General features: G+C 46.5%; 1 protein-coding gene across 1 annotated transcript in view; it reads left to right on the top strand.

The window, feature by feature from the left end:
• The window catches only part of SIK2 (salt inducible kinase 2), a 34484-nt gene extending 13575 nt beyond the window's left edge, over window positions 1–20909 (top strand). The window contains 13 exon segments of the mRNA XM_053997048.1: window positions 5702–5826; window positions 9311–9434; window positions 9674–9894; window positions 11604–11756; window positions 12760–12784; window positions 12787–12923; window positions 16043–16271; window positions 16907–17191; window positions 18268–18431; window positions 18895–19014; window positions 19812–19903; window positions 20343–20617; window positions 20620–20909. Of these exon segments, the coding sequence (XP_053853023.1) occupies window positions 5702–5826; window positions 9311–9434; window positions 9674–9894; window positions 11604–11756; window positions 12760–12784; window positions 12787–12923; window positions 16043–16271; window positions 16907–17191; window positions 18268–18431; window positions 18895–19014; window positions 19812–19903; window positions 20343–20617; window positions 20620–20867 (2198 nt within the window). The 3' untranslated portion in view covers window positions 20868–20909.
• The last annotated feature ends 87 nt before the right edge of the window (window positions 20910–20996 follow it).

Raw genomic sequence — 20996 nt, 5'->3', positions numbered from 1 at the left:
CAGGGATGCAAATCCCCTGGGAGAAGCTCCCCCCAAAGCAGCTCAGGAGAGCCATGTGCTGTTCTGGCCCTGGGAATTTCAGTGCTGGAGCTCTCCAGGGACCCCAGTAAAAGGGCTGGAAATGGGATGAGGAGATTCCACCAGCTCTGCCCTGCCCCAGCTGCTCTCCTGCTCCACTTCTCCAGTGCACAAAGTTAATTACAGGTGGGCTGCATGCAAATGAGCCCATGAACTGGTTCCTCTGTGGATCTCAGTCAGGCTTTATCAGGTTGATAAGAGCCCGGCTGCTGAAGGAGCTGGAGGAAAGTTCAGGCTGCTGGAAACTTTGTAGTGATTTGTGCCGAGTCAGTTGTTGGATTTTTCACTGCAAAGGAGAAGGATGACGAACTCCACCGTGTTTATCTGGGATTTTTGGAGTTATCTGGTGCTGTGCAGATCCCTGGGAACAGCCTCTTCCAGTTGTTCATCTTCCTCACGGCTCATTTATCAGGCTGGGGAAGGACAGAGGGCAGCCAGGATCCCAGCTCTGATAGCTGGGCTTTTCCTCTGATTTCAGTTCATGTAGGAATTGAAACAACCAGCACGATCACTGATGAATTATTTTGATAAAGCTCTTCTTAGATTCCAGTGGGCCTCTTGGTTCATTCTGCTGCTTGCAAGGCTTTTATTGAAGCTTTTTACTCCTCAAGAATGCAACAGTTTTTAGTCAAACACTGAAAACATGCACAAAGTTACCTCTGTATTTCAGCCACCAGGAGAATAAACTAACCTTCAAAAGTGTTTCAAAACCTGTGGGTTCATAAGATTGCCACCTCTGATGCTTGAGGCTGGACTGAAATCCAACAGTTTCGTGTTAAAATTGCTCTAAAAGGACGGGGACAGGCAGAATTCCAAGGATCTTTTCTCTCTCACTAACTGGACAACAGAGGATGAGTAAAGAGCTTGAGGTGAGAGCTTTGATGGGTTTATTCTGTAGAAGATAGGAGGTGGTTGGGAGCAGAGCCCTCAATTTTTGGTGTAAGTAGCCAAACTGAAGGTATTAAGGAGATAAAATACCCATTGAGAAGGGGGAAGGTGAGGAATTCCTGCCAGGTTTGACGTGGAATAGCGAGGCAAACCTGCCTGGTTCTTCCCAGAGTTAAGCAGCTGCACATTGGTGATGTGTCCTTTGGATTTGCTGCTTTTTGAGGGCATCATTGGAGGGCATTTCAGCTCCCTGTGCTCTCTCTGAGCACAACCTTTGCTGTGCAGCCAGAAATCCACCAAATCCAGCTCGGAATGAGGGCCCAGCTCCTCCTTTTGTCCTTCCAGCCCCAGACTGGGGTGCCTGCAGGAAAAGCTGGCATCCTGCTGCTTGCAGCAGCCCAGGTGGGCAGAGACTGTTATTTTGAAGGAGGCTGGAGCTGCTGCTGGACAGGGAAATGTGCATTGACGTCAGGAGAGGCTGCTCAGCACTCAGCCCCTGAAGTGGGTCAGGTTTGTTGCTGCCACGCTCATACCTTGCCTTTCTCAGCACCTCTGTGCCCATTATCTGCCAGGCTCACATTTCTCCTCCCAACAAAAGCTCCCTGTGGCTCTCTGCAGGCCAGGCAGATTGAGTTCTGCTCGTGGTTTCAGGAGAATGGATTAATTATAGCTCTGGAGCTCCTTCAGGGAGGCTTCTGGAGGTCCAAGTGAGAGGCTCTGCCGTCCTGCTGGAGGCTCAGCAGAAGTTGCAGGGCTCTGGCAGGGAGCTGCCGTTTCTCAGATTGCAAATGGGGCTGAAATCTCAGGCTGTTTCCATTTTTAACGGGAAAGCAGATTCCTCTGCCGTGATGCGCGCTCAAAAAAATGATACCTTCGAAATTCAAGATTATTCTGAAGGGGGTAATGAGATTGAGAAACCAAATACCACAACTGTGCAGAGCCAATATTTGCAGATTGCACAAACACAGAGTTTATTCAACTGAACACAATGCTGCAAATGATGGCCTTTTTTTGGGTTTTTTGTTGGGTTTTTTTTTTTTTTTGACGTGCAGATTCAGGGAAATGTTAAGAAGATCACTCCATTATATAATCTCAGTCCTCTGGTAATGAGCCCAATTTGAGTCCTTTTAGAATTCTGTGGCTGGCATATGTTTGTTTCGTTGTTCTGTTTGTTCCTTTTTGAGGCCTGGCAAATTCCTCCCTCGAGTATCGGTGATATTTCCTCTGGAATGAGACATTTTTTGGGTTAAAAATGACCACTTTGGATCCAGAATGACTGTGACAGGTCAGCAATGGCAAAACAGGAACAAAGTGGAAGGGGGAGGATGAGAGACTCATGATTGTTTTGTGCTTAACTGAATCCTGGCCATTCCAAAAAGTGGGGCAGTAAAACTGACAGTGCAGTAATTAAAAATTGAGGCAGCCCCATGGACCAAGCATCCAGGATCCTGACTAAATCCTGATTTTTTTTTTCTTTGAAAGGGGTTTTCATGGATGTTATCCATGCTGGAGTGCTTACAAATTGTTTCCCAGCCATTTGTGTGGGAAGAATAATGGAGACAAAAGGGGTGACCACAAGAAGTTGTGTACCCTAACAAATAATGCTGATCTCCCCCACCCAGGGAATTATTTTGTCCAACAACAGAGCAGAATTGGATTTTTTTAAAGCTAAGAGCCAGTTGCTGACATACAGAGCACTGGTATTAATTCCTGTATTACATGAAAAAGCCCAGTGCCAGTCAGGAGGTGTCTGGCAGTGCTTTGTGCTGTCAGTGCGTGCTGAAATTCAGAGCTGCAGGGTTCTGGTGTTTCACTGGTCATGAAAAGGGAAGGAATTGAAGCTTTAGAAGGGCAGGGCTAAGGCAGAGTGGGGAAATCGTGCTCCAGGTGTACAAGACCAGCACTCCCAGGCACAGGGGCTGGTGAGCAATTCCCACTCGCTGTGGCTGCTCCTTCTGGTAGCAATTCACAGCCTCCCATTCATGAATTTTCTAATAAAGCTCAATCGTCTGTGCTCTCACAAGAGCATCAGAGCCAGCCAAGAGCTGCTCTTGCATCCAGATAAGCACTGCAAGTTCTGCAGTTCTTGCTCAGAGAGGCCAGGGGCACCTCCAGGATGTCCTTGCTCCTGAGGTCCTTTTGGTGCCCAGAAATAAAACCATTATGTCTTACAAAATTAACCATCTCAAGATAATAACAACAGAAACCTGAGGCTTCTCTTATATTGGCTCTGTTGTTTTTGCTGCTCAGATTTCTTCATGTTTCTTTTTGGTGATTTCTTTCAAGAGGTAACTTTAAATCCCAATCTGGACAGGCAAAGAATTTCACTTTTTTTAAGATTTGAAATGCTTGTGCTCCCAAGCAGGTCATGCTTTCTTTAGCTGTGCTTACAATAAATGTTCTTGTACTTGTGAATCTGATAGGAAGATTTATGAGGGTGGCACCCGAGGGAGAGCTGCAGTTCTGAGATAAAAACCTGATGTTTATCTGCACTACGAGGATGTTGAAAACCTGACAAACCCGAGATAAGTGAGGGGAGAAATCAGATTTAACGACACCTACATGGAGTGGCAAAATGCTTGTGTGGAGAGCAGAAACGGCTCCGTGCCTCCCGAAGCATTGTCACTGTTGCCAAGCCAATTCTGTGGGAAGAAAAGTCTTCTCCAAGAGAATAATGATTAAAAAAAAAAAAAAAAATCACGACAGCAGTCTGGCTGTGATAGGGGGAAGAAAGGGAAAAGGTGAAAAAAGGGAAATGGAGAACAAAGGGAAGGAGGGAAAAGGTGACACAGTGCTGGGGGGTTCCACAGAGGGATGGGGGGATTTGGGCTGGATTCTGATGTCCCCCCTGCGTTATTGCAGCTGAAGGCATTGCAGAAGCGCGGGAGGATGAGAGAGGAAGGGCAGCAGGGATGTGCTGTGCTGTCCCAGCCCGTGGCTCCTGCAGAACTTTGGAACCTGAGCCGGCCTTGGCCGCCGGCAGCCCCGGGCCCGGTGACGTCCCTGGGCCGCGGTGGCGTCACCGTCCCTGCCCGTCAGGGCTCTGCTGTGACGCTCCGGGCTCTGCTGGGCCCTGACCTTCAGAGCAGCCCTGGCAGCCAGCCCTGGCTGGGAGCAGCCAGCCCTGGCTGGGAGCAGCCAGCGGGGCTGCCTTTGATGCTGCCCAGGTGCCAAAAGTTCGCCCCGCAGGGTATCGGGTGTGCCGGGCCCTGATCCCAAATCCCTCTGGGGCGTTCGGGGTTCCGCACGTAGCGGGGATTTAGGGCAGCGTAAGGTGTTCATTCCCAGCTCCAAAAACCACAGCTGTTCCCAGAACTGCTTCGGTTTTGAGTGATTTTCATTAGAGGCTGCTGGAGCTCCTGCTAGGAAAGCAGCCCCCACTCCTTTCCCCCAGAGCTCCGGGTCAGCAGCTCCGGCTCCGCTCCGCTGCTCCAAACCAACTCCAGGGTGACTTTTCCTGAGGCTTTGTTAAATCTCTCGCTGTTTCTCTGATTCTGAGGGATCTCCCATGGTTTTCTGGCTCCTCTGGGCAGCACAGGCAACACAAACAGGCTCAGCAGGGCCTGTGATAAGCACAGCGTTTGTCAGCTCTGCTATCTGCTGGTCAGCATTCCAGCATCCCTGGGAGCATTCAGAGCTGGACCGTGTCACCCTGTTTGTCACCTCACAGTGCCCTGTTTGTCACCTCACAGCATCCCTGGGAGCATTCAGAGCTGGATCTACAGCCTGATGTCACCCTGTTTGTCACCTCCCAGCATCCCTGGGAGCTGCACCAACAGCCTGAGTCCTGTTTGTCACCTCACAGTGTCCCTGTTTGTCACCTCACAGTGTCCCTGGGAGCGTTCAGAGCTGCACCAACAGCCTGAGTCCTGTTTGTCACCTCACAGTGTCCCTGTTTGTCACCTCACAGCATCCCTGGGAGCTGCACCAACAGCCTGAGTCCTGTTTGTCACCTCACAGTGTCCCCGTTTGTCACCTCACAGCATCCCTGGGAGCATTCAGAGCTGGATCTACAGCCTGATGTCACCCTGTTTGTCACCTCACAGCATCCCTGGGAGCATTCAGAGCTGCATCCACAGCCTGAGCCCTGTTTGTCACCATTGTCACACCAGCACCAGCAGCTGCCCAGCTGGAGGGGGGAAGCACCAGCCTCGTTGCTTTTGCTTCTCACCCCTGAATTATAAAAATTCTGATTAATGTCAGACCACAGCTGGTCCTGCATGAAGCCGTAACAAGCAGCATTTAAAGGAATTTTGAATTTGTGGGCTGCAGACAGTGCCAGTAGCAGTGTCCTTCCCAGCAAAGCCCCCGTGGTTTCCCATGCCTGTTGCTCTTGGCTCAGCTCCCTCCTCCCAGCTCCAGAGCTTGTCAGAATTTGTTGTGTATTCAAGGCTAGAAAGCACCTCAGGAAAGCCCAGGAAATCTCAGATTATCTCTTGGCAAGTCAATAATCTCATTTCTCTGCTGTGACTGTCAGTTTGTTGAATTTTAATGATGGCTGTTTACAAATGTACTCGAGACTCCTCCAGGTTCGTGAAGGTTTTGCAGAGTTTCAATAATTCCACAACACGGGAACAGCAACAGAGGACATCCAGCACCCCAATATTATCAGTGGGAGTCCCCAGGAAAGATTTGGGATGCAATCACAGTGGGGCAGTGTAATTATTCTTTGTGGCGCAGTGGGAGCATGGAGTGACTTTTCCCTTCATTTTTTTTTTTTTTTTTCCCCCCACAGATTTTGGCTTTGGGAATTTCTACAAGAGCGGGGAGCCTCTGACAACGTGGTGTGGGAGCCCCCCCTATGCAGCCCCAGAGGTCTTTGAAGGCCAGCAGTACGAGGGACCCCAGCTGGACATTTGGGTACCATCATCCTTAATTTTAACTGCATCCACTCAGCTTTTGGCAAGCTGGGACGAATATTTGATTGCTCTTAAGCTGCAGATCGGGAGTGTTTGATTTTTCTGAAGCTGCAGATTTGGAATATTTGATTGTGCTTAAGTTACAGATATGGAATATTCAATTTTTGTGAAGCTGCAGATTTGGAATATTCAGTTTTTCTGAAGCTGCAGGTTTGGAACATTCAGTTTTTCTGAAGCTGCAGATCTGCAATATTTGAATTTTCTGAAGCTGCAGATTTGGAATATTTGATTGTGCTTAAACTGCAGATTTGGAATATTCAATTTTTGTGAAGCTGCAGATTTGGAATATTTGATTGTGCTTAAGTTACAGATATGGAATATTCAATTTTTGTGAAGCTGCAGATTTGGAATATTTGATTGTGCTTAAGTTACAGATATGGAATATTCAATTTTTGTGAAGCTGCAGATTTGGAATATTCAGTTTTTCTGAAGCTGCAGGTTTGGAACATTCAGTTTTTCTGAAGCTGCAGATCTGCAATATTTGATTTTTCTGCAGCTGCAGATTTGGAATATTTGATTGTGCTTAAGTTACAGATACGGAATATTCAATTTTTGTGAAGCTGCAGATTTGGAATATTTGATTGTGCATAAGCTGCAGATTTGGAATATTCAATTTTTGTGAAGCTGCAGATTTGGAATCTTTGATTTTCCTAAAGCTGTAGGTCTGGAATATTTGATTTTTTTTTTAAGCTGCACATCTGGAATATTTGATTTTTTTTTTAAGCTGCAGATCTGGAATATTTGATTTTTTTTTTAAGCTGCAGATCTGGAATATTTGATTTTTTTAAGCTGCAGATCTGGAATATTTGACTTTCTTTTGAGCTGCAGACAAGTTGTTCCTCTCCAGGTTTATTTCTTGAGCGCCATAAAAACCTTTAACAGTGCATGAGTTACCTGTGCAGGTGGCTGCTAAACGTGCACAGCAGGTGCATCTTAGAGGGGACCAAACTCCTCCAAAAGCTCCCTGGCTGCATGAGGGAAATTGGCTTTTTTTCGGTGCCTTTTTAGTGTTTTCTGGGCTAAGTGGGAATAAAACCTTGATGAGGTTAGAGGTTGAAACCCCAGGAGGGGAGAGAGGGCAATCCCTGCTCTGAACCACTCTTTAATTTTTTTTTAAATTTAAATTTTTTAAATTTTTTTAAAATTTTAATAAGGGACAAATTAGCAGCGCTGGGTGCCTGGTGGCAGCCAAAAGTTAACTTCAAATAATTGTCTTATGTATTGTTTCATTTAACTTCACATAATTGAAGTTACCTTCAAATAATTGTCGTGGGTATTGTTTCATTTACATTGGTTAAATGCATATTCATGAGGATGATACATATTCAAACATGCTGCTTCTGCAGCAGTTAATGTTATAATATATAATGCATATAAATGGGTAAATGTAATCTATAAATATATAAAATTATAATAGATAAATATATAAATTATAATCGAGAAATATAATGTGAATATCTAAATTATAATATATAAATATCTAAATTATAATATATAAATATAATATATAAATATATATAAATTATATAAATATAAGGTATAATTATATATATCATTTATAATATATAAATATATAAATAATAAAATATAAATATAATATATAAATATATAATATAAATAATATAAATATAAATATATAAATATATAAAAACTATAATTTATAATACATAATAATGTTATATCTCTAATACACAGCACACAGTCTCTATTTTAATATTTTGCAAGAGCCTAAACTGCGATATATATTTATCACACTAAAATAAATCATCTATACAGGGACTCGGGTAAAAAGGCTGACAAACTATACAATATAAAAGCAGTTAAAAATTGATTACAAACTGTACTATATCAAAATAATTTGTAAAAGACAATTATAATATATAACGTAATATAATATAATGTAATGTAATATAATATAATATAATATAATATAATATAATATAATATGTGATATAATATAATATGTTATATAATATACTATAATAATATAATATAATATAATATAATATAATATAATATAATATAATATAATATAATATAATATAATATAATATAATATAATATAATATAATATAATATAATATAATATAATATAATATAATATAATATAATATAATATAATATATATGTCATAGTGAATCTATGTAATTAAATAGTGGCTTTCCCAATAAATTAGTGAAAGCCAATGGGCACACATTTATTTATAACATTCCTGCAGTGGGGAAAGGGACTAAAAAGCACTGCAGAAATTCTGTGCACCCTCCAGAGCCTGCTTTTCACTCCTGATTTGGGGTTTTATTTTAATTTTTTGTTGTTTTTTTTTTTTTTTAATTCACATTTTAAATGTTGATCCCCATCTGAAGGATGATTTGGCAGCCTCAGCACTGCACACAGCATCACCCTGGCACTGAATTTTGCTCAGGGCAGCTCAGGAAAAGCCACTTTTGGGCTGCTCAGTTCATTGAAATTCATCCAAATCGCCTTCCCGGATACAATCTTGGTGGAGTTTTTAATAAAAGAAATTTCAAAATGTGCTTTTTAGCTGCCAGTGTGCTGGTTCTGTGTACTTAAGCACCTGTTAAATCCTGGTTTGAAAAGGGCTCCAGCCTGCCTGGACCTTTGGGAATTGCTGAACACAGAGCAGATGTCAGCCAGGTGCCACTCTGGGCATCACAGGGGAATCCCTGAATTTTGGTAAATATTCCTTCAACATAAAAGATCCTCAATCATTAACAGGCCCTGCCTGCCCACAGAGGAGGTGTTGGTATTTAAAATAAAATTTAAAATAAAATCACCTCCACTTCTGAGTTAAGGATTCAGCTTGCAGCAATCCCCAGTTCAGTTTTTGACAGGGTTTTCTTTTTAAAAAAAAAAAAAAAAAATCTATATTTAAGTGTTAAAATCTCAGTGTTTTTATGAAGTTTTGAGGTCAACACCTGCTTTTTCCCCCTCGAGAGACCCACTGCTGTGCCAGGCTGGTGTGGTTCTCTCACTGCTATTTTTTTTGGGGAAGAACATTCCCACTGGCAGTGCCAATTCATTGCATCCTTCCAGGAATAAACAACTGGAGCAGAGTTCTCGCCCATAATTTTCCCCTTTTGCTCACATTAAATAATCTCCTAAACCGACTGTTCATAGAAACTCCTCCCCACAGGCTTTAAATGTAAAATATTACAGTTTTTCACTTTGAGTGCCTGCTGTCTGAGGGTTGCTTTTGTTTGGGCGAGGCTGAGATTAATAAAAATACCCCGAATTCTCAGCTGAAGTTGGGGTTCACTTCTCAGGTGTGCAGCTCCCTCCTTTGCATCTAAATTCCCTTTTTCTGCAGAAAAGAATTATTTCTGTGGCAGGGCTTGGCTTGCACCCTCAGAGACACTGCTGGGAGCTTGGAGCTGAGCTGAAAATTCCCTTTTTTTCCCCCACAGAGCATGGGGGTGGTGCTCTACGTGCTGGTGTGTGGAGCTCTGCCCTTTGATGGACCCACCCTGCCCATCCTGAGGCAGAGAGTGCTGGAGGGGAGGTTCAGGATCCCTTATTTCATGTCAGAAGGTAACAGTGGCGTGGTTTTACTCATTTGGTGTGGTTTGAATAAATTCTGGGCTAACCAGGAGGTGGGCAGGGGGAATGGCACTGCTGGCCATGAAGAATTTGGGCTTTTCTCCACTTTAATGTGATTTTTAGGCTTGTTTTGAGGGGTTTTTGGCAGCAGCGACGCAGCTCTGGGCTGGTAGGTCACTGGGCAAGTTTATAATTATTATTATTTTTTTTTTTTCCCCCCTTGCCAACAGAGTGTGAGCACCTGATCAGGAGAATGTTGGTCCTGGACCCATCCAAACGTTTGAGCATTGCTCAGATCAAGGAGCACAAGTGGATGCTGGTGGAAGTTCCTGCCCAGAGGCCAATCCTGTACCCACCAGGAGAGGAGAACGAGCCCTCCCTGGGGGAGTACAACGAGCAGGTGCTGAGGCTGATGCACAGCCTGGGCATAGACCAGCAGAAAACTGTGGAGGTAAAACTGACATGGGGGTAAAACATGCTGAAATGGGGGTACAGCATGCTTAAATTGGGGTACAGCGTGCTGAAATGGGGGTACAGCACATTTAAATTGGGGTAAAACACGCTGAAATGGGGGTACAGCACATTTAAATTGGGGTAAAACACGCTGAAATGGGGGTACAGCACATTTAAATTGGGGTAAAACATGCTGAAGTGGGGGTACAGCACATTTAAATTGGGGTACAGCACACTGAAAGGGGGGTAAAGCATGCTGAAATGGGGGTACAGCACACTTAAATTGGGGTAAAACACGCTGAAATGGGGGTACAGCATGCTGAAATGGGGGTACAGCACACTTAAATTGGGGTAAAACACACTGAAATGGAGGTACAACACGCTTAAATTGGGGTACAGCACACTGAAAGGGGGGTAAAGCATGTGAAATGGGGGTAAAGCACTCAAATTGGAGTAAAACACACTGGAATGGGGGTAAAACACCCTGAAATGGGGGTAAAACACACTGAAATTGGAGTAAAACAGCAAGAAATGGGGTTAAAACATTGAAATGGGGGTAAAACACCCTGAAATGGGGGTACAGCACACTTAAATTGGGGTAAAACACACTGGAATGGGGGTAAAACACACTGAAATGGGGGTAAAACACTGAAATGGGTGTAAAACACCCTGAAATGGGGGTAAAACATTGAAATGGGGGTAAAACACCCTGAAATGGGGGTAAAACACCCTGAAATGGGGTTTAAAACACCCTGAAATGGGAGTAAAACACTGAGATGGGGTTGGATAAATCATTAACTTGGCAGCTGGAGAGAGACGAGGGGGAATTAGACAGTAAATTCGTTTTGAGGTTTTTTAAGAGGGTGGCAGATGAGAATCAAAGGAAATTCTGGGCTTTTAAGAGGGTGGGAAAAGAGCACCAAGCAGGAGCGTGGAAGAAGAAAGCAGCTGGCGTGTCTGCCCCATCCTGAGTGCCAGGATTCCCTGTGGAGCTAACAGGATCATTTCCCCAGGATGGGAGCTCAGTGCCTTGTGCAGGTTCCCAGTGGAATCTGTGAGTGTCCCATCTACCTGGGAGCTCACCACGACCTAGCACTGATATTTTTTCTGTCCCTGCCACTCTGCTTTGTGCCCTTCTCAGCTCAGAACAGCATTTCCCTTCCCCACTACCTCCTAAACCCCTCCAAATCCCCTCTTTTTCTGATGGAACACAAAAAAACCAACCCCTATCTGGCTGCTCCCACACTTGCTGTGGGATGCTGTGGGGTTGCCGATGTGTTTCTCTTCCAGCCAGCTCTTCTGAGCTCTCAGAGGAACCCATCACACCCGAGAGAGCCCAGCTACCCCAAACAGCATCAAATTAGCAGGATGGCTCCTGAGGTAGTGTTGGAAACAGGAAAAGTTCAAATAAAAGGCAAAATAACAAAGCTCTTACAGAGAAAAACCAAGCCAGGGGCAAGAGGTTCTTGCTCCTACTAAAACACCCCACAAAAGCCATTATTTCCTTTGTTCTCTTCCTTTTCTGGTGAATTCCCCAGGCTGGACCTCTTGGCCTCTGTCCAGTTGGCAGCCCCAGGTCTGAGGTGAAGTCCCAAAGGTCCTGTGAGAGAAACTTCTGGGCTTTTCGCCTTTTTAATCAGACCAAGAATAATTAAATCACTCCATCAACAGGGGGCACATTCCTCCACTGTGCTTCTCTTCTCTCAGTCCCTGCAGAACAAGAGCTACAACCACTTTGCTGCCATCTATTACCTGCTGGTGGAGAGGCTGAAGTCGCACCGGAGCAGCTTCCCCGTGGAGCAGCGCGTGGACGCGCGCCAGCGCCGGCCCAGCACCATCGCCGAGCAGACCGTGGCCAAGGTCAGCTCCCTCCTGGGCTGCTCTGCCTCCTTCCCTTCCAAAACCCCTTCCCTTTCCACCTGCCATCCCTCGCTGCTTGCTGGCGTTTCATCCTGAAGCCTAAAAATGCAGATTTGGGGTTTGGCTCTAGCCAGGATCGCGGGGTTTTTTTTTGAGTTCAGCTCCCGGCTCGTCTCCTGGTGATGCCTTGGGAAGGCTGACGTGGAACTGGCAGCAAGATGCCCTTTGGGGTTTTTGGATTCTGCTGAGGTGAAACCCAGCTTCACTTATGAAAGCACAGGTCCAGGAACAGCGTGGCAAAGATTAAACCCAGGTTTAAGCTTGGTTCTTGTGATAGAAAGTCGCAGTGTCGCAGAGAAACATTTAAGATGTCTTAAAAGCAGGTGGAGCAAGGAGGAATAAAACACCTCTGGAGGGGGTTCCTTGTACTGAATTCCTGCGTATTAGAGCCACATTCCCACTTTTTTCTTCAGTTACAGCCTCCAGTTGTCCCAAGGATATTTGTTTTCACACATGGTGGCACCACAGCTCCTGGCTGAGCGTGATTGTTTCCTTTTGGCCGGTGGTGTGGATCCTGCACTCCAGGAAATAAAGGTTCAAAACCAGGGGAAAATATCCTGTTCTCCTAATTTTACGGAAGTTCCAAAAGAAGTCGTTGAAACCATTCCTGAGCCTCCTGGTAGCAGTCAGGGGGGTTGTACTCAATATAAAAAAAGGAGTTTTAGAGCACCAGCAAGCCCCAAACTCTGTGTGCTGCTGGGAGTAAGTCAGCTTCAATAAGTACTGAGCTTAATGCCATGTGGGGTTGGCCTGGGTGTTCTGGGGTGATAATGTTGGTTTTTTTCCCAAGTTTAAAGGCTAAGAATGCTCTTCATCCTGAACCAAGAAATAAATCTCGCACTTCTGCTTTAGCACCGGGCTGCACATTGTTTAATCCGTGACTTTGGACGTTGCTCCCTACCTAAAACTGCTCCAGTTTTGAGTCTTCAGTTCTGTTTTTCAGGCACAAGCTGTGGTGCCCTCGGTGAACTGCATTCCCAAAATCCAAGGCTGCTGCAGTCTCCAGGGCTCCCCTCAGCCTCAGGAGCTGAAACCTTTTCCTTCCCCCCCTCCAGCTGCCAGGGAGAGGCAGCTTTTATGGAGGAGGAAAGGGTTGAGACACCAAAGGTACAGCTTGAAATCACTCTATTATTTATTTATCCTTTCCCAGAAATCATTCCAGCTAAAAAAATATTGTTGTCTTTTAAAAGCACGGCAGTGCTTCCTGAAATTTAAGTATTTAAGCATCAGGAGTTGTAGGTGTTCCAAATTCTCTTTCCCTGTGACTCTCCACAGCTGGGTCTTTTTTTTCATCATTCTTCTGCCTCCTGTTCTTTGCTTTCGTTCCATTCTCACCACACTACTTTGGAAAGGGAAAAAAAAAAACCCTAAAAAAATGAGTTTCCTTCCTTGTTCTTCTAAAATGCATTTTCAAGAGCTCTGGAGATTCCTTCTTACACAGAGGGGGTCCTGGATGCAGCTGAAGTGTCCAAAAGGAGCTCCAGCCTGATCTGGAGTCAGCAATTAGAAAGGGGAAATAGCTTAAAATAATTACATTTATGAAGTATGTGACTCTCATAAAACTTCTGTTGTTTTCTCTCACGTTGCACCGCGTTATAACTTGAATTTCAGCATATTATATCTCTCTCTTTTCCTCCTCCTCCGTTGTTGTTGTTGAGAGAGATATCTCTCTCTTTCTCCTCCTCCGTTGTTGTTGTTGAGAGAGATAGCACCAAGAGTGAGGCCCTGGTTCTCAGCTCTGCCTCCTTGTGTGGTCTCTGGCAGCTGGAAAGCACAAACCAGTTCAAAGGCACTTCAAAATCAACATTTCAAGCTTTATTTTGCATCCCCTTTTGCTTTAGAGCTGTAGTTTGGTGACAGCAGTGAGGTGTCAAGGCTGAACTCACTCAGGAATATTCTTCATTTTTGTAGGACATGACCACTAAAGACTTCCAGGCTCTGACCCCTGGAAAAGCTGCAGGGAGCCAGAGTGGGCTTGGTCCTGCTCTTCCTTTGTGCCAGATCAGTGCCAGGCATTTGAGTGGAGAAGTCCCAAATGGGAGGGAAGGAAGGAGGGAAGGAGGGAAGGAAGGAAGGAAGGAAGGAAGGAAGGAAGGAAGGAAGGAAGGAAGGAAGGAAGGAAGGAAGGAAGGAAGGAAGGAAGAAGGAAGGAAGGAAGAAGGAAGGAAGGAAGGAAGGAAGGAAGGAAGGAAGGAAGGAAGGAAGGAAGGAAGGAAGGAAGGAAGGAAGGAAGGAAGGAAGGAAGGAAGGAAGGAAGGAAGGAAGGAAGGAAGGAAGGAAGGAAGGAAGGAAGGAAGGAAGGAAGGAAGGGAAGGAAGAGGAAGGAAGGAAGGAAGGAAGGAAGGAAGGAAGGAAGGAAGGAAGGAAGGAAGGAAGGAAGGAAGGAAGGAAGGAAGGAAGGAAGGAAGGAAGGAAGGAAGGAAGGAAGGAAGGAAGGAAGGAAGGAAGGAAGGAAGGAAGGAAGGAAGGAAGGAAGGAAGGAAGGAAGGAAGGAAGGAAGGAAGGAAGGGAGGAAGGAAGGAAGGGAGGAAGGAAGGAAGGAAGGAGGGAAGGAGGGAAGGAGGGAGGAGGGAAGGAAGGAAGGAGGGAAGGAAGGAAGGAGGGAAGGAAGGAAGGAAGGAAGGAAGGAAGGAAGGAAGGAAGGAAGGAAGGAAGGAAGGAAGGAAGGAAGGAAGGAAGGAAGGAAGGAAGGAAGGAAGGAAGGAAGGAAGGAAGGAAGGAAGGAAGGAAGGAAGGAAGGAAGGAAGGAAGGAAGGAAGGAAGGAAGGAAGGAAGGAAGGAAGGAAGGAAGGAAGGAAGGAAGGAAGGAAGGAGTTCAGAAAATGAAATTTAGAGGTAAAATGCACTCATTCAAAACAGAGGCAGCAGAGCCAGAGTTTTCCCGTGCAGGAATCATCATTCTCCTGCTGTTTAAATGATTTCTGGCTGTTTCTTGATATTTTCCTACCATACAGAACTGCCTCAAGACCTTTTGTTTAGAGTTGCTGTCCATGCAGTGAAACCTCTTTTCCAAACACTCCTCCTTTTCAAAATAGCAAAGGACTTGGAGGAAAATTCAGGAATTCAGGCTCACAAAAAATGGCTTTAGGTAAAGTCAGCTGCAGCAGTGCCAGGTTTTGTGCTAAAGGCTCTTTCCATCCTTATTTTACCCAGTGTGATGCTCTTGGTGCAGCAGGACAGTAATTACAGGACAGATCCTCCAAAAGCTGCAGGACATTGAAATATTATAAATAAAAAGATATAAAAATCCTAATATAAATAAAAATGCTAATAATGATAATGAAGTATTTAAAATATACAAATAATAAAGTAAATTAAAATAAAATAATTAAATTTTTTTGCTTAAAAACCATATAATTTCATATGGCAAAGAATTAGTTAAGTCCAGAAGGGTCCATGGCAAACTGGCTTGGAGAATAAAACCAGAATTAAAATCCTAGGAGCAGTTTAGGTTGGGGAGGTGCCTCTAAAGGTTTGAGTCAAAGCAGTGGGAGGCTGCTCAGGGCTTGATCAGGCTGGGTACATCCAAGAAGGGAGATTCCACAGCTTCTCCAGGCAACCTGTGTTTGCAGGGGAACAGCATTAATCAAGTGGAGTTGTGCTGGAAAAAAGTGCATTTATGGAGTTATTCCTGAGCACAGCCCTGCAAGGATGAAATGCAAGGCTGGGTTTTTTTTTTTTTTTCCTGGTGTTTATCTGAGTGTGATAAATGAGCACAGTAGGTATAGGAAGGGGGGAACAGCAGTATTGCACATTCCATAAATATTTTACACTTGTCTGGCAAAGTTTTTAATAACTTTTAGGACTAAGCTGGCAAAGTTTTTAATAACTCAAAAAAAAAAAAAAAAAAAGAAAAAGAAAATAAAAATAAAAAAATGAAAGACCAGCCCTGGAGAGCACAGAACTGTGGGAATGACAATATTTAGTTTTAGGGAATTGAGTGTTAAGGGAATGTAAATAGGAAATGAAGAATTGTACCTGACAAGCCTTACTTAACTCAGCAGAGTTAAAGATCCCAGCTGCCTTCAGGCCAGGGATTTCCTGCTTTTGGGGGTGATTCTTGGGGCACGAAACAAAGCTGGGCACAAAAATAAGCTGGGCACAAAAATAAGCTGAGCACAAAAATAAGCTGGGCACAAAAATAAGCTGGGCACAAAAATAAGCTGAGCACAAAAATAAGCTGAGCCCAACCAGAGCTGGGCCCAAAGCTGTCCCTGTGCCCCCAGGTGAACGGCTGCCTGCTGGACCCCGTGCCTCCCGTGGTGATGAGGAAAGGATGCCAATCCCTGCCCTCCAGCATGATGGAAACCTCCATTGATGAAGGAATCGAGGCAGAAGGAGAGGCAGAGGAGGACCCAGCGCAGGCCTTCGCTGCCCTGCAGGCAGCTCGAGGGGGGAAGAGGCGGCACACCCTGGCTGAGGTCACCAACCAGCTGGTGATGGTGCCAGGCACAGGTACAGAGCTCAGCTCAGAGCTCATTTGCTCCCTCAGCACTCAGGCTGATCAGCTGGGCATGGGTGAGGGTTTACGAGTGATGAGTACGAGACAGTTTGTATTTGCTAGAAAGGGCAAAAGGAGAAAAAAAAAACCACAAAATAACCCAAAATCTGCTGTTGAGACAGTATAAAATCAGAGCAGCAAATTTACAGGTGATTAATCTCGTGCCACAACCCTCAACGGCAGCTGGGAAATCTGGCAAAATTGGCTGCTTTTTCAACTGAGTGTCCCCAAGTCATTCATCCCCTAAAGATGAGCTGGCAGAAGTAAAATCCTCTGGACTCCAGCACCAGTGAGGTGACCAAGCCTTTCAGGCTACAGTTTTGTCAGGATTAAAAAAAAAAACCCTAAACACTTTGCAGACAAGCCAGTGAACGTCTGCAGTGTGTCTGGCAAGATACTGCAAAATCCAGTAGCAAATCCCCATTATTGTACTGCAAGTTTCACTTGACAATTCCTTTGTCAAAATTGATTTTTTTGGCTCTTCACTCTAAGATAGCCACTGTTGGCAGGAGTAGCTTGAGTCAGTGGCACTGATTCCAACTTTTATCTTGGTTTTTGGGGTTTGTTTGGTTTTTTTTTTTTGTCCCAGGGAAAGTCTATTCCTTGGATGAGAACTCCTCGCTGGGCAGCATCGACTCGGAGTACGACATGGGCTCCGTGCAGAGGGATCTCAAATTCCTGGGAGAGACCCCTTCCTTGAAGGAGATGGTGCTGAGCAGCCAGCAAGCCCCACGGGTGACCTCCCCTTTCATGGGGCTCAGGCCTGCCAACCCAACCATGCAGGCCCTGAGCTCCCAAAAACGAGAGGCTCACAACCGCTCCCCCGTCAGCTTCCGCGAGGGCCGCCGAGCCTCCGACACCTCCCTCACCCAAGGTAAGTCCTGTGCAGCAGGAATTGGCCTCTTCAGTACCAAGAACCGTGCTCGACACTAAGCTGGGAGCTTGTGTTGATCTATTGGAAGGGAGGAGGGCTCTGCAGAGAGACTTAGATCGGTTGGATGGATGGGCAGAGTCCAACAGCATGAAGTTTAATAAGTCTTAAGTGTCCAGTTCTACATTTTGGCCACAAAAATCCCCTACAGCGTTACAGGCTGGGGACAGTGTGGCATGTCAGTGTTCAGGCCAAAAGGGACCTGGGGGTGCTGGTCCACAGCCAGTTGGATATGAGCCAGCAATGTGCTTTGGTGGCCAAGAAGGCCAGTGGCATCCTGGCCTGCATTAGGAATTGTGTGAGCAGCAGGAGTAGGGAGCTCATTCTTCCCCTGTACTCGGCGCTGGTGAGGGCACATCTTGAGTGCTGTGTCCAGTTCTGGCCCCTCAGTTTGGGAAGGATATTGAGATGCTTGAGCATGTCCAGAGGAGGCAACAAGGCTGGTGAGGGGCTTGGAACACAAACCCTGTGAGGAACGTTTGGAGGAGCTGGGGTTGTTCAGCCTGGAGAAGAGGAGGCTCAGAGGTGACCTCATTGCTCTCCACAGCTCCCTGAAGGGAGGTGCAGACAGGTGGGGTCGGTCTCTTCCACCGGGCAGCACTGACAGAACAAGAGGACACAGCCTCAGGCTACGTCAGGGAAGGTACAGGTTGGATATTAGGAAAAAAATTTTCACTGAAAGAATAATAAAGCAGTGGAATTGTCTTCCCAGGGAGGTGTTGAATCACCATCTCTGGATGTGTTTAAAAAAAGACTGGACGTGGCACTTGGTGCTATGGTCTGGTTGAGGTGTTAGGGCATGGGTTGGGCTCAATGATCTTAGAGGTCTCTTCCAACCTCATTGTTCTGTGATTCTGTGATTCTGTTTAATCACAGCGACACCCCGGCGAGGCAGGGAGTGCCCTCCGTGCTCTGCAGCCACGCTGTGGCTCCGTTGTCACCCCCGCTTATCTCCTGTGCCAGCCAGAAAATCTGATTGTTCTGACGAGGGGTTTTTGCTCATCTGCTCTCCTCTCCAGGAATTGTAGCATTTAGGCAGCACCTCCAGAACCTGGCACGAACCAAAGGAATCCTGGAGCTGAACAAAGTCCAGCTGCTGTATGAACAGATGGGATCAGAGGAAGAACCTTCCCTGACATCAGCTGCCTCCCAGCTGCAGGACCTCATTAACAGCCCTGCACAGGTACTTACAGCAGAAATCGAGCTCCATCTTAGTGCTGTGGGACAGACCAGGAGAGGGTGAGGCGGTGTAGAGATCTGGGAAGAGCTAATTGGCAGATTAAATGTCCTGTTCTCCTTTCTGCCTTCCCCAGACTGGAGATTTGCAGCCTTTGCCCACCCTCGTGGTGTCAGTGAGTGGCTCCGTCAGCTTTCCAAACCCAACAGTCATTGCTTTCAGTCTGAAGGGTGTTTTGGATTTAGGAATGGTCAATAACACCTTTTCTTTTTAATTTTCTTGGTGGAGGTATGACTGCAAGAAGCTCTCACAGCCTGATTTGCAGAGTGAATGCTAAAGAGCTCCCAGTGAGTCGTTTTGAGTGGAACAGGAACACGGCAACCACGGAACCTCTGGCAGGGAAACCCCCTAAAGCAAGGGTTAGGAGAGCCTTTCCTGGCCATGCAGCTTGTTCCTCTTCCCCCTGCAGGAGGAAGGCTCCCAGCAGCAGCAGCAGGAGGCTCCAGCTGCTTTCCCCAACAGTGCACACCCCCCACTGCTGTCCCGAAGGCAGAGCCTGGAGACTCAGTACTTGAAACAGCGGCTCCAGGTGTGTTCACCCCCCTTCCCTTCCCTTCCCTTCCCTTCCCTTCCCTTCCCTTCCCTTCCCTTCCCTTCCCTTCCCTTCCCTTCCCTTCCCTTCCCTTCCCTTCCCTTCCCTTCCCTTCCCTTCCCTTCCCTTCCCTTCCCTTCCCTTCCCTTCCCTTCCCTTCCCTTCCCTTCCCTTCCCTTCCCTTCCCTTCCCTTCCCTTCCCTTCCCTTCCCTTCCCCTGCCCCTCACACACCAGCTCTGGGCTCCTGCTGCCCAGGCAGAGCTCTCAGAGGCTCAGTGAGCAGAGAACAGCTGAATTAGGAATTGCACTTGGTTTTTTGTGGTGTCAGGCACTGACCCTAATTATGCCAAAAGTGCATTCCTGCTGTTCTCCTCCTCAGCCTGGCAGTGTTTAATAACTGCTGCTGAATACAGATTATTGCTGTGACATCCCGTAAAGGTTCTGCATCAGCACCTGAGGAGCCACTTCTTAACCCCCTGGGCCTTCCTCTTCCGCACCCCCTTTATTTCAAACCCATTTTCATGTACCTCTAGTTCTTAAAAAAACTGGGTTTTCCCCACTTTTCCAGCTTGCAGCTTTTTCCACTTGGGAAGAAAGCTTTCCATGGATCTTTATGGCATAATCTCTCCTGCAAAAATACTGCCTAAGGGTTAGAAGCCAGTGGGCAGCATTATGGGTTTAGAGTGGCTCTGTGGGCAGCTGGGCAGTTAGAGGGGTAGAAAATCTTTCTCCTGCTTTCTGGACTAATTCATTAAATCAAAAGCTATTTAAACCAGCTCTGCTCTCCCTGCAGAAGCCCACTCTGCTCTCCAAAGCTCCCAACACTTGCCAGCTCTACTGCAAAGAACTGCCCCGGAGTCTGGAACAGCAGCTCCAGGAGCACAGGTGAGAATCCCCCAAAAAATGCAGGAAAATGACTCTAAAGAGTAATAGAAGAACTGGAACTCTCTTTGTCCATTTAGAAATTATCTGAAAAAGCAAAGTTTCACTTCAAAACTTCTTTTAAAGTCAAGGACAAGTCCTGCCATGTGTTTACCATGGGGTAATCTTGTGTGATCTTCAGCTCCCAAATTCCCCAGAACAGTGAACACGTTTTAAGATACAAACACAGTGTATCTCATTCTTACCAAACTGAATTAAACAATGCATGGGGTTAGCTTAAAAAAAATGGATAAAGTTATCAGAGGAGATGTGTGACAACGCTGAAAGGTGCTAACTTTGATGTGCTGCAGCAGTCGATGAGCAGGATTGCCCAGGGCTTTTCCAGTGTGCTTGGAGCTGTGTGAGTGGTCCAGAAATAACTGTTTTTCTGTCCTGGCTGCAGGCTGCACCAGAAGAGGCTGTTCCTGCAGAAGCAGTCCCAGCTGCAGGCCTACTTTAACCAGATGCAGATAGCAGAGAGCTCCTACCCCCAGGCCAGCCCGCTGCCCCTGCCCTGCCCGGAGGAGCTGCAGCCCCAGCAGCAGCAGCAGCAGCAGCAGCAGCAGCAGCAGCAGCAGCAGCAGCAGCAGCAGCCAGCCCAGTTCAGCCTGCAGCAGCCCCTGAGCCCCGTGCTGGAGCCCTCCTCGGGGCAGCTGCACTTCGAGCCCTTCCTCAGGCAGTGGGGCAGGGCCAGCCAGCACAGCCCCTGCAGTTCCCTTTTCAGACTTGTGAGCTGCCTGCTGTCCCCTCTGCCGAGCAGTGCCACCTCCCCCAGAGCAGTGTAGCGTTGCCTGAGAGCCAGAGCAGCTCTGCAGAGGCACAGCCCAGCTACGACTCCCTGCCCCTGTCAGAACTGCCCGGACTCTTCGACTGTGAGATGATGGAGGCTGTGGATCCCCAGCACGGAGGCTACGTCCTGGTCAATTAGCACCCAGGGCGTGCTGGAAGGACAAATGGAGAAGCATGTGAATTTTTGGGTGGTTTCCCCCCCCCCCCCCCCCCACCACTCTCCCCTCCCCGTTCCTACCCCTCGGAATTCCTGGTAGTTTTTCGACCC

The sequence above is a fragment of the Vidua macroura genome, chromosome 22, assembly GCF_024509145.1.
Source record: "Vidua macroura isolate BioBank_ID:100142 chromosome 22, ASM2450914v1, whole genome shotgun sequence".
NCBI classification, from domain to species: Eukaryota; Metazoa; Chordata; class Aves; order Passeriformes; family Viduidae; genus Vidua; species Vidua macroura.
This window is presented reverse-complemented; position numbering and strand designations above follow the sequence as displayed.